The sequence below is a fragment of the Rhamphochromis longiceps genome, linkage group LG11 (assembly GCF_057381845.1).
Source record: "Rhamphochromis longiceps isolate RC_006_pf linkage group LG11, R_longiceps_female_GT1.1, whole genome shotgun sequence".
In the NCBI taxonomy this organism is placed as follows: Eukaryota; Metazoa; Chordata; class Actinopteri; order Cichliformes; family Cichlidae; genus Rhamphochromis; species Rhamphochromis longiceps.
In genome coordinates this window covers 20,515,678-20,528,599 of record NC_140567.1, presented here as the reverse complement: position 1 = coordinate 20,528,599, position 12,922 = coordinate 20,515,678, and the positions used below count along the sequence as shown (strand labels likewise).

General features: G+C 40.4%; 2 protein-coding genes across 5 annotated transcripts in view; one reads left to right on the top strand and one right to left on the bottom strand.

The window, feature by feature from the left end:
- Positions 1 to 2,943, top strand: part of creb5b (cAMP responsive element binding protein 5b) — a 37,876-nt gene extending 34,933 nt beyond the window's left edge. For 2 of the 4 annotated variants that reach the window (XM_085422744.1, XM_085422740.1), the window contains exon 11: positions 8 to 2,942. In XM_085422744.1, coding sequence (XP_085278870.1) covers positions 8 to 162 — 155 coding nt within the window. In that variant the 3' untranslated portion in view covers positions 163 to 2,942. Of the gene's footprint in view, positions 1 to 7 lie in introns of all 4 variants that reach the window. The other 2 variants (XM_085422743.1, XM_085422745.1) reach the window with 2 other exon arrangements.
- Positions 2,944 to 3,867: 924 nt separating this feature from the next.
- cpvl (carboxypeptidase vitellogenic like) lies at positions 3,868 to 9,740 on the bottom strand. Its single transcript, XM_085422739.1, has 13 exons — positions 9,586 to 9,740; positions 9,245 to 9,423; positions 9,017 to 9,144; positions 7,881 to 7,995; positions 7,744 to 7,802; positions 7,529 to 7,608; positions 7,361 to 7,427; positions 7,041 to 7,163; positions 6,274 to 6,405; positions 6,066 to 6,164; positions 5,805 to 5,978; positions 4,823 to 5,005; positions 3,868 to 4,726 (listed from the first exon to the last, which is right to left on the bottom strand). Exons 1-13 carry the CDS (start codon positions 9,588 to 9,590, stop codon positions 4,628 to 4,630), a joined length of 1,443 nt encoding a protein of 480 aa, XP_085278865.1. The 5' UTR covers positions 9,591 to 9,740; the 3' UTR covers positions 3,868 to 4,627.
- Between the last annotated feature and the right edge of the window lie 3,182 nt (positions 9,741 to 12,922).

Below are 12,922 nucleotides of genomic sequence, written 5' to 3'. Positions count from 1 at the left end.
TCCTCAGGTCCAGAGAGCAGTCCTGCAGGCAGTCCAGCTCCAGTGTGCTCCCAGCAGCAGGTCATCCAGCACAACACCATCACCACCTCCACTACGACTGTAGGGGGCAGCAGTGTGCACGGGCAGACCAACCACTGCACAGACATTAACCCCATCCACTAGGGACGAAGGAGACCGTAACCTCGGCTGCAGCCACGAATCCCCCCCCCCCCCCCCCCCCCCCCACCACCACCACCCATGCTTTTTGAGGGTCGCCAGCTGCACGTGCTGCTCCTCATTCTCCATCAAGAAAAACCTCAAAGGCCTGTGAGGCTGTTCTTTATACAGTAGCTACAGTATCTATTTTTATAGACCAATCCTATTAACGCATAAAACTTTTATGTTTTTTGGCGCGTTTTTTTAATTCTGCTTTTTTTGTGCTTAGTGGAAAGACATTTTTGTTAATCTCATGCACCATTTCAGTGACTTTTTCTGTTTTGTAATGGTACAAAATTGATCACGATGCTCATGAAACCAGAGGACAGAGACGCGTGCCTCAGACTGTCATCTCTTAAAAAACAAAAATACAGGTCTTACATCTCTATGTGCCCAGTGGACTGAATAAAGAGTGACCGTAAGCTGCGTAAGCTTGCAGCAATGTGGAAGACACTGAAAAATCTGAAAAACTGAGGGGGACGTCGCTGCGTTTTATTTGTTGTTTAAAGTCAGACTTTGAACACGGATGTCTTGAAGACAGGAATATGCAAGCAGGTGAAATGACCCTTTTTCTTTTTTTCCAAGAAACATATATGACTGTTAACAATCTTCCCTGTCGGCAGTATTCTTTAAAAACAAGCAAACAAACAAAAAAAGCTTTATAATATACGGCGTGACAGTGAAAATACCATATGCTCAGACGGAAGCAATACATCACAGTGTTGATCATCTTTTTTCTACTGTACGCCCACATTAATGATCAGAATGGCCAAGGACATTTGATGCTGTTGCAGCGACAGAACTGTACACTGTGATACCAGTGAGGCAGCTCAGCAGCGGAGATCAGCGTCCTCCGCTCTCCAGGACCAACTGAAGCTTTTTAATCGTTGAGGCCTCTTGTTGTGTGTGTGTGTGTGTGTGTGTGTGTGTGTGTGTGTGTGTGTGTGTTGTGCATTCAGACCAAAATGAAATAACATTTGATTGAGTGTGTGCACAGTCTGGCATGTGAATATTGTTATATATATATTTGTGTTTTGTCCCTCTTTCCTGCTGCAGAACAAAGTTCGACTTGTATTAAGAAAGAAAAGTATGTGAGAAAATATATATCTGTTTATCTTTTTTTTTCTCTTTTTCTTTTCCACCACCACAACTTGCAATTCCTGAAGAAGAGCAGCTCGTGTTTGTGCTTTCCAAGATATCACAATGTGCCTGAATCTTCCTTAAAAAGCTTTTCTGGCTTATTATATTTAATAGCTTCGTTTTAATCACCATAATTATCTCTGCTTTTTCTTTTGTTTTTCTATGAATTTTTGTTATGGGCTTTCTTACAGATGTCTGTTACACCTAAGGCCAAATCTCCTGAGTTTCTTACAGGCGACCTTTTCTACATCCATCTCCTTTAGGCTGCAGCGCCTCTTTATTTCCACTTCCATATGACCAGGAATGTCAGTTCATGAGCATGATGACCACAATGCACTGTGTTTTTACAGTAGGACGGATGAAATACTTTCCACGCACAGGTGGAGCGATCGCAGAGCTGTCTATGCACTTTGTCCTCTGTTATGACGGAGGGTAGAATAGCCATATTAAGGTCAGAGGTAATTCTCAGTGATCCCCCCCCCCCCCCCTCCCCCCAAAAAGCCCTCCTCCCTGTCTTCACACACCAGCGACAACCTGTAACTATGTTTGGCTTTATAGAGAAAATATGCCTGGCTTGTTTCACATGCCCATAAAAAGAATAATGGAACCTGGAGCTTGCACTGCCAGGCATGATTAAGGACCTGATAGCGTTGAATTTGTTCTTTCCCGTTTAATTGAAAAATAACTTTCCCCATAACGGACCACATGGTGGTTTTTGTGAAGGCATTTGATGTATTCATGTTGTTTCTTACCCTTAAAATCTGTGCGTGCTGTTTAGTGTGTGTGTGTGAGATGATTATTGAGTGACGAGTCTTAGAAAATCCTTTGTAAAAGGGCTTTGTTGCACCGACCCTCTGAACTGAAGCTTGCCTTAATTTTGGCTGTTTGTAAAACCCTGTTTAGATCAGACCATTCCAAATTAACCTCATGCATGTGAAAATATGTTTATGACCTCATCGCGCTTTCAACTGGAATTATTAGGAGTTTTCATTTCTGATAGTGGATCCATGTTCATAATAAAAATGCATTTGTTACTATATAGGTATACAAAAAAAAGGAGCTATGGAAGTACAGCGTGAGTGTGTCTGTGTGTGAGAGAGAACAATTCCTACATATTAATGATGTTGTAATTGTATTATTTTAAGTCTAAAAGTATAAATATTGTACATAATATTAATTTCTATAATCCTGTACATGTAATGCAACCACCTTTCTTTTAGAAGGGAGAATAAACGTGTGGTACGTTTGTAAATAATGTTTGCACTTGTTGCCTTTTGCTGTACGTCGAGGCTCACCCCAGCGCTTAAGTACATTGTTGATATGTAACAAACGGATGGGATCCATTCCTGCCTGCATATCCTTGTACATTTTTTTGTTTGTTTCTTTTGGTCCGTAATTACATTGTCTCCATTTTATTTTGCATTTGTACAGATGTTAAAGTATCACTGCAGTTACATTACGGTATGAAAATAAAGCACTTGTTCTGTAACATTCATTCGCGCGACATGATGTCATTGTTTCTGAAACCCAGGAAAGTAATATTTCAATCAAAGGATCAACAGCATTTGCTGATGCTTGTCCTTGAAAAATGACTGCTCATTAAATAGTAAGATGCTTTAAAGGTTTAGAATGCTCATTAATTATTGAACTGTCTAGACAGCTTGATAGATGCCCGATGAAATAACATGGCAGTTAACTTCAGTACACAAACATCTTTGTTGAATCCTGTCAAAATGCCAAATCACTGCCGATGCAGAGAGACAATTAAATCTTAGCCACAACAATGAAACAAATAAGCAATAAAAATAAACATTGTTGTGTAAGAAATTCATTTCCGGCTGCTACTGTGGACACATGCGGAGGGACCTCTTTAAGTAATGAAGAGGACTTTTTCAGGACCTTACTTCGGATGATCAAGAGCTCCAGTGATTTCATTTTCAAAGTGCATTTAATGACTGACAGCAGTTTGGGGAGGCAATGATCTATGCCAGTTAGCAGCCAAGCAGAGACTTGTCTTTGGAGTATCATGACCCCTGGTGTACAACTTATTCACTTTCCCAAACAATACTTTCACATCGAGCAATGTTTTCAAATCCCACCTCAATTGGTTCACTTCTCAGTTTAGTTTCAGACCCACAGGGTTTTGCTCGCTCATTTCTTCTACTGAAGTTATATTTCTTTTCCATAGTTTCGTTTTAGTTTTCAGGGACTGGAAGCTATCCCAGTGACCAGTCACACCTTGGACAAGTTTCCACTCTATCGCAGGGTCATCACGCAGAGTTGAGAGTTGAATCCAGGTCCTTCTTCCTGTGAGGTGACAGTACAAACCACTGTTCCACAAACAGCAACACTAACCAGATCTGACTCCACTTCCTCTCCAAGATAAAGTGTGCACCACCATCATTTTTGGCTTTTCCCCGTCTCTCATCTACTGGGAGGTAGACCACAATATAACACAATGATAAAAACACTTAATGGCCTCAAGCAAAAGGTTGTAAGTAACACAATGTGATGTTTTAAAAAAGAAACATCTTTATTTCAAGTAATTTCAACACTTAAGGCTTTACAGTCCCTTCTGACTGTGACAGACATTCAAACACAAAACACAAACTTTAAAAAGAATTGGATATATTGAAGAAAAAGGTTCTTTAATACAAATCAAACTTGTGTTAGAAAAAAATAATTCCACCTTTAGTGACTGAAAACAAAGCATGCATTCATAACTGGTAGCAGTTGGACCAGAAACACCTCCAAGCTTTATTCAATCACTTTGCATATAATAACCTTTTATCTTAGTGTAAGTGCCACAGGAAGGTACAAAGAACTGCTTAGAACCTTTTGCTTCAATACATGAAATCATTTAAAAATTGTATGAACCGTTTTAAAAGTTCTTTTAAAAGAAATCTTGATATGAGTGAAATGTGTTTTGGCTGCATTGAATTTCGTCTCCGAAGCGTGCACTGATTTCACACAACATTCATTAACTCATACTGACCCGAGAAAACAAACAAACATGAACCCCTAAAATTTAAGACGTTAACCTGATTTATCAGTTTTACGATTTCTGTTTGCAACAATCCAGATATCGCATCCAAGCTAAGAGTGTGCATCAGAGAGCACACGCTTAGAAGAAATGTATCCTCTGGTTTTTAAAAAGTTCTGCAAAAAAATGATGAAAACAAAAACTTGATTTAAGTTAGCTGTGACAATCAGTCTTAAATCAACGCTCTGTGCTCGATGTGCTCTCTAAAGTGAAGGTGCTTGAACATTTGCACTTCTCCACCCGTGCTTTTCATTTCCAGCCCTGAGTTGACAAGAATCTGTCAATCATGTCAAAGGACCTCTGCGGTTGGTCGTAAGGCAGAATGTGCCCTCCTCCTCGTATGATGACCTGCATGAAGAGACAGACAGCGGATAACGGTAAACCTCAATAACGCCGAGAGATTTAAGATCATGCATTTGGCCTTTTATTTCACAATCCGCTCACCTGATAAAACTCTCCAACTTGCCGAACATAACCCGCCACCTCCGTGTCAGTGGGCTGAACCTTCCAGTGGAAGCGAGGGGCTTTTTTGTACTCGGCAGCCCCGGTCCAGTTCACAGTGGGCAGGAACCTCTCAGTCAGTGGAGCAGCCACAATCACATCTAGCTGACCACTATACATCAAGACCTGGATAAATACATTCAACTTGTATCAGTTAACTGACTCCATAGATTCACACACACACAGCAACTGTTGTTTTTGATATCAGACTGAATCCTCGTCACCCGGAGACGTGCTCTGCTCTTCTTCAGAAACAACCTCTCAGCGGCTCTTTCCTGGAAGTGTTGCATTCCTCCACCTTTCTCTTTAAAATACCCCAGAGTTTTCACTTCTCTTTTCTCTCCCCCTCCCTTTCACTGCGCTTTGAATCTTCATCAAGCTTTCCTGACTCAGTTCTGGAGACTGCGAGTCATCTCGTCATCCAGTATTGTGCTCCATCGACGGTCACGCCTAGTGTCATCTGTAGAAGTCATCCCCCTAAGCACTTTTTGCACTCACGCAGCGCTGACACCTCTGTGCTTCACACCAACCAGGGGATGAACAAATTTATCTTGATCTCATTGACCGAAGAATGCGCTTCCAGTTTTCATCAGGCTTCTTTTTGTGCTCCTACAGTCTTCTGTAAGGTTTTCCTTTTGGACCCCATCCATAGAAGATGATGTAACGAAGTTCAACAGTGTCTGAGTTGGGCTTTTTTTTTTTTAAGATTGTTTCCTGTTAAGACTTGAGAACGATGCCCAGTTCACTTGTCAATAAATAAATAAAGTGATAAAAGTAAAACATTTGTCTCACACTCTAAATATAAAACATCATGAGCAAAATCCTGATTTTTTTCTCCCCCTTCACATTTTCCCCTTGTGCGTTTTAGATTTAAAAAAAAAAAAAAAAAAAAAAAAAAAAAAAAGGATGACCCTGCAGTTTTTACCCTGTAGTTGTCCATCAGCACCCCCAGCCATGGTTTGATGGTCTTCATGACATCCTGCAGGAGGTGCTTCTCCACCTCAGAGCCATCGTGGAACGTCAGGTTGCCCACGTGGATGGCACGTCGCACTTCAGGCAGGGTCACAAACTGGGAGAAGTAGTCCTGATCCTCAGGCTCCTGAGGAACACAAAGGAAATTTGTGAGTTCTTTAAGCTGTTAAAAAGCAACAGTTTACAAAAAAGAACTTCAAGGAACTCCGAGTACCTGACATATCAAGTAGTTGAAGTAGTTGGTACAACCTGTTGCATTTTGGAAGAAGGAGGGATAAGGATCTACATCGCCATTCAGCAAACGATCAAAGACCTGAAGTCAGACGATTGAAATTGAAATGAAAAAGGCATCCATGACAGGTGTGCCTTCAACAATTAGAAAATACTGCAAATGTAGATGACGAACAACATCAACTCATTACCTCAAAAGCCTCCACCCACTTCTCCTGCTGGATGAGCTTAACTCCATGGTCTGTCTGCTGGTCAACGTATTGCTTTTGGAGTTCATCTATCATTCCCGTTTGGTACAGGAACTCACCGTAGCCACCCAGCATCTGATGTGGAAGAACAGTAAACTGTCACTATACTGTCACCTTTCTGCATCAGCATATAGGAGCAGATGGCATCAAACATGAGCAAAGTGGAGGACGAACGTACAGTGTGGACAATGAAAGCAAAAGACACAGCAGCCTGTGTTTCAATGAAGACACACATTTAGACCATATGAGGGAAAAAATGTGTAAGTCAATGAGTCTTGTTCATGAAACAGATGCTTTAATGCTTTATTAAACTCTTTCTAAGCCAACTCTAGACTTTATCCAGGAGATTTTCCTGCCGGTTACGTAGGGATATGGCAGTTTAGGTCACACATAAGTCCAAGCCTTTAGAAAACTCTTTTTGTTCTGCCACACCTCGCTCACCGCAGCAGCACCAAACCTTCTCTACCATCGTCACGATCAGGTCTTCTAAAGAGTTTGCTTTTCTGTTGGCCGTTTTCCGACTGCACCGTGAGTTGCGATGGCATTGTGCAACTACAAAATTGCAACACAGCTGCTTAAGTTCTAAATGTCATTCCTGCCTGAGCAAGTTTTATGATTAAGCATGTCTTATGAATCAAACATTAGCACTTTCAGGAACAATCTTAGGACAGAGTTTACGTCTAAATAATAAAATTCTTCTACATACGCACCAGCTCTGGATCACAGAGTCCATCGCCAATAGCCATCCCCTTGAAGTTGATTTTCACCTTGGCAGTAGGGTTGTTTTTATGAATGTAGTAAGAAACGGCAGGAACATACTTCCCTGCATATGACTGCAAAGAGAATGTATTGCATGGTGAGGAGGCCATCTTAACAAAATAAGACATTAAAATTTCATTATATTTTGCAAAAAGTATTAATTGGTTAGCATGGTAAGCATATATCTGCTAGCCCTGTAATCATGTTGCTCTGTTTAAATAGCTACTCGTGTCATACTGCTCTGTGAAGTGTGGAAAAATTATTTTCTGACCTCTCCAGTTGCGTAGAACTCATTGGACTGATATTCAGGAAAGATCTGGAAGAACTGTGTCAAAGCACTTATAAAAGAAAAGAGGAGAATAAGAAAAAGAGTTAGTAACGATCATTACTGTGAAGATAAATGAAATGACTACATGCAAATTAGATGGTCATATTTTACTTGTACAAATCTCTGCCAACATCATCCTGGTCCTGAGCGAAACCTCTGTCATCTTCAGTGAAGCTGAAACCTGTTCCAACCTAGAGAGAGAGGAGAAAAAAGAAAACAAAAAATCCCAACACTTCCTCAATGTTTCAAAAGCACCAAGTGAAAATGACATTTTAAGTAATACTGCTTTTTTTTTTTTAATGTGATGATAAATCAGAAATACATACTGGATTATCAATGTACAAAACTGAATATCTGGCTGTCCAGGCATAATCCCTCGGACCGACTGCAAAGACAGAGGATATAAACTTTATAAGAAGGTTTAAACAACCTGGGAGTCTTGCTGCTGCAAATCAGTTCTTACCCGTCATGTTCTTGTACACCACATACGGCCCATGTTCCACAAAGAGACCGAACATGGACGTGCCACCAGGCCCACCTTGCAGCCAGAGCAGGACTGGAGCTTTCTCCTGGTTTGCCTATCAGTCACATCAGAGCAAGCACAAAGTTTAAGAAACTAGCGCCACCTAGTGGACTTTTACCGCCATACAGTTGTTTAAAATTATGATTTTGGAATCTGCAGTGTTTAGAAATGGCCCCAAAAGACCTTCCTAACTTGTGTAAATCAATAATTCTCCTTCCACCGAGTTGCTTGGACTTTCCCCATTGTTCTGAGCATTGGTCTGATAGGTAGTGTCAAACTTTTTCCTATTTATGTTGAGACAGTGAACCTACCACTTGTCATCAATCAACCAGAAGTTAATAGGCCTTGTCAAGTTAAAAGACATTGTAGAACCTTCAGCGCTACTTTTTAAAAGATTTAAGTGAATGAATAGATTTGAACCTCTATGTATACTTTTGACCCAATTCCTGTTTTTTACGTAATTATAGATGTGTGTTGCACAATCATTCCACCCTAGAGAAAAAACAGTGCAAAGAAATCATGTTCATAGTGACCCTAACATTCATGCTCATTTTTAATGTGATTTAAACTCCTGATCACAGTTGTATATGTATTCTGGTCCAACAGGGGTAAAAGGAAGTTGTTTAGAACCTTTCCAGATTCTTTTTTTCCCTGGAGGCTTTTTAGTAAAAAACATTCAGTAAGATTCAAACTTTACTTGCTGTCATTAAATGCGTCAATCTCCACTGCTCTGGAGCATTTTCATAAATAAAATTAAAAAACTAAACAAAACACTCAGTTAATGATTAAAAGACATAATAAAAAAGGCACAAGTGTAAGTTAAAAAGTAAAACAAGCTCTCTTCCTGTAAGGATTTTTGCTTTAAAAATCAGCAAAGGAAAACCTGGGTATTCCTGGTTGCAGCTGACTAAATATCACAACTTCACAGAGGGACTAAAGATAAAGTTGACTTCTGAAAACCCCACACAGATTTGATCCTAAAATCTCTCCGTCCTCTCAGTGATTTCCTGTCACACTGCACAAATAAGAGTACTGTAAATTTGGGAAGCCCCTGTGGTAAAAGAAGTTAGGCCTACCATGGAAGCAGGGAAGAACCAAAAGAAGAGGTTGCTGTTGTATTTTTTGTTGACTGTGAGGTATCCAGCATAACTCTTGACTGACTTATTGCCTCCTGGCAGGTCTCCCACCAGACTCAGTTTCCTGGCTGGAAGAACGAGATATCGCCACATTGTGGATGTGCAACACAAAAAGCACGAAGCCAATCTATAGTACTTTACTTCGTAGTAACACAAATACAAGTTTACCTTCATCTATAGCGCCCTTCTCCAGATAAGGAGTGAGAAAGAGAGGGGCACCGGGGTCGACTCCGTTCAGGCCGCTGACGCGGGGAGATTTTCGGCAGAAAAACGACGAGCAGCCCCCGAAGGCGGCGGAGTGCAGACAGGCCCACAGTAAGAGGACACCCAGAGTTTCTCTCAGCAGCCTGCCAATATATGTAACATAGATATCACAATGCGGGCCTGGCCAACGATGTGTGAACCTCAAGCACCCCCAAGACACTCAGATTTCAAAACAGTGCGACCACAGCGAGGCTGCACGCCCCTGACTGCGAGCATGAACTTATCGTCATTCTTTCAAAACTCACCTCATTGTCGCAAACACCGGCAGCAGCACAGACTTCACCTTCTAACACAGGCGAAGGCAGGTGGAGTAACAAATCCGGTCTCACTGTGATTTTAGTCACATGATCGGCTCTGTGCCGGTCACATGAGATACTGGATCACGTGGTCGTTGTTGTTTAATCAGCCCTCAGTCGTGCCTAGCAGGAGACGCCATTCGACTGTGGCTTTAATGGCCACATGTGTCATTACACCAACGTCCCTAGACAGACCTTAACAGTATAATACAAACTACACCATGCAGCACCAACGCTGGCATGTTTTCTGTTAGTCTCCTGGTTGTAAATTGCAGACAGCAGTTCCTAACTTTTTTTTTTTTTTAAAAAGCACTAACTGACACTTTTAAACATACAGAAAATACCCTGATAACGACTGTGTTTAGTCTGTTCCTTCCCATTCCCTACAAGGCCACCAGGGTTGGCTGGAAGACTGTTTACTTAGCCTGGCAGGGCGAAGGACACTGTCTCAGCTGAACTATGGACACGCACACACATACATATACTGATACTGATAAGCACTCACCGACGCATCACCCTCCCTACCCCGGATCCAACACCACCTCCAACGCTTACCTCCCCTCTGATGTGGACATCGGGTCAGTTGGAGGCGCAGTCGAAAGATTGCAGCGGTCCCAGATCAGATGTACACACTGGAACTGTCTGTGTTTATTGTGCTATGGTGTGTTGATATCTGTGCATTCCTGTATTATCCTTTTGTGTTACACATTTCAATGTTTTTTCCTCGCCTGACCTGTCTCCCCAATGTGATGTTTGTGTATTGTATGTACGGTCGGCAAGGTCTGTCATCTCGGTTGTGGGCAAAAGACCTGCAACTGACAAATAAAGGCTATCTCATCTCATCTCCTCTCATAATTTGTTCACAAAGTTTCAAAGTAAGACAGTTTTCAGTAACTGTTTTGGTTATACTTTATCCACTGCTCAAAATAAAATGTAATTAGTTCTTTAAGTGACTACAGAGTAGATCCAATAACACAAAGTCAGTAAAACTTCAGGGATTTTACTCTGTCCAGTACACATAGCATAAACCACTGTGGTTAAGTGACAACAGCTGCACTGGAGAAGCAACAACTCCCAGAAAGGGAATGGTTTTGCAGGTAGTGTCCCAATCCCTCCTGATTTTTTTTCCTGTCAAGCTCTGGCAGATCTCCTCCTGGTCCTCCTCAAACAAAGGAGCAGTTAACAGTCCTGCTGTTGAAGCTGATGGTTCTGTACAGCACTCGTGTAACAGGGTCATTCTTACTATTCGGTGCCATTTGAGTCCTAATGACATAATATGGTATATTTAGTGTAAAACTTGTCTAATGCTTATTTCTAAACCATTTTCTTGTATGTTTAACCCCCCTCTACCATAGAACACATTGATATATACACAGGATAAATACATTAAAAGTAAATTACTTTTATTTTAGCACAAGTCACTAAAGTACTATGTCCCCAGTCATGCTTGCTCGACTTCAGTTACAAATATAACTTAAAAAAAAAAAAATAAATCTAGATTTTTCATCATTTCTGGATTGGCTTATTTCTAATGTTCCTCATCAAATGTTCTTTTTTATTATTAATGCATGTTTAATACTTAAAATCTTTAAAAAATGTTGTGTCCCTGAATCAACTGTCACCCCTGTTACTCTGATAAGAATTCCATAGAACACATCACCTGATTATTCTTTTAGTCACATGACACTCCCGGATGTAACATATTTTGGAGGGAAAACTTTCAAGAAGAAGACGAGTAAGTACCACTCTTTAATCAACCCTTTTTTCAATGTTTTAGCAAGATTTTGTAATGTGGCAAAGCATAACACGTCCAACCTGTTACGCTTATAATAGTGGAAACAATTTTTTTTTTGTAATTTTTATAATATGGCTAATAAACATGTTAAAAATGGTTCTTAGTGGTCACCATGTACTAGCTTGTTGTTCATCATACTAGTAGTAATGGCTAAGTTTAGCATAAAATCTCCCCCCTGTTACCGTCACCCCTGTTATTGCTATGCACTGTAACATGAAATTTCCTTGCAGATTTTAAAAAGGGACATTGTAGCTTTTAGAAAATGTAAATATTACTATAACTGTGTATTCAAAACAGTTATTAATAGAAAATTGAATGTCCTGTAACAGGGTGGACATTTGGCACGTCATGGGTAAAGACTTTGATTTTAAAAAATATTATAATATAATATCCTTAGCTGGACCAATACATTTTTCTTATAGGTTGAAAATCCCTCTTTTAGATGAAATGTTAAAATAATTCAAAATTTTGTATTTTTTGATGAAGAGTGATCACACTGAAATGGCACCGAATAGTAGGAATGACTCAACAGCTCGTGTCCTGGTTTCTCCTCAGGACTGTCGAGACTGCGCTGAGAGACACAGCAAACCTTCTGGTGATGGCACATATGGATGTGTCATCCTGGAGGCGCTGGGCTACCCGTGCAACCTGAATGTGCTGCAGGCAACATTTCATGCTGACAAGGACACTGACAAAAAGAAAAACCGGGCACTCTCCAGGATATCTGCTGTCACTTTTACTTGGATAAGAGCAGATGAAATAATGGTTTATGTTTACTAAGTTAGTTGTATACCTAAAATTTATTTTATGCTGTAATATATAATATACTTAATTTTTTTGAGCACTGTATATTTAGCCTTTGCCAAGGAGGTGTTTTAACCTTCACATAGAAAAATAGCAATGCACTGGCCAGCTGGAAAAAGGTGAAGTGGAAACTAATTATCTGGTGTTTCTGGTGAACACAGATGCAAGTAATAAATCTTTGAATGAGCCTAACAGTACTGCAAACTTGGGCAACATTTAAAATAGGAGTAATAACTCTGTTCTTCAGAACATTTTTAGTTTATCTGCTTTAAAGCATCAACAAATAGCTTGCACTCTATATTATTTGGTATCATGAAACAGGAATCCTTTGGGTTTGTTTCTCACTGACATCTGGAAAGTGCTTGGAGCTGATGTAAAGTGAAAGTGGCAGGCACCAGGGCTGATGTGATAGGTTGAGACAGCTGTCCATCAGATCTCAAACGGTTCTCACCTATTCCACAGCTGAGGGACTGAGCATTGTTTTAAATATAGTGATATTTTGCCTTTTGCTGAATTGAGACTCACTTACTTGGCGATCATTTCTGTGGAGGAGACCAAACCAGAGCTAAAAGATTTGAATATGGTGCTTAAACTCGTCGGCGTGTGAGCATCAGTCGGCTATTCTAGATGATACAATCAGTGTGTCAATAACCTGTAAACAAAATCACTCATTCTTTAACACTGATT

Excerpts from the sequence above, each read along its gene's own strand:
- cpvl (XM_085422739.1), bottom strand. Across the intron at positions 9,145-9,244 it reads GAAGGGCGCTATAGATGAAG|CCAGGAAACTGAGTCTGGTG; the intron begins GTAAACTTGTAT and ends TCGTTCTTCCAG. Across the intron at positions 7,428-7,528 it reads GTTGGCAGAGATTTGTACAA|TGCTTTGACACAGTTCTTCC; the intron begins GTAAAATATGAC and ends TTCTTTTATAAG.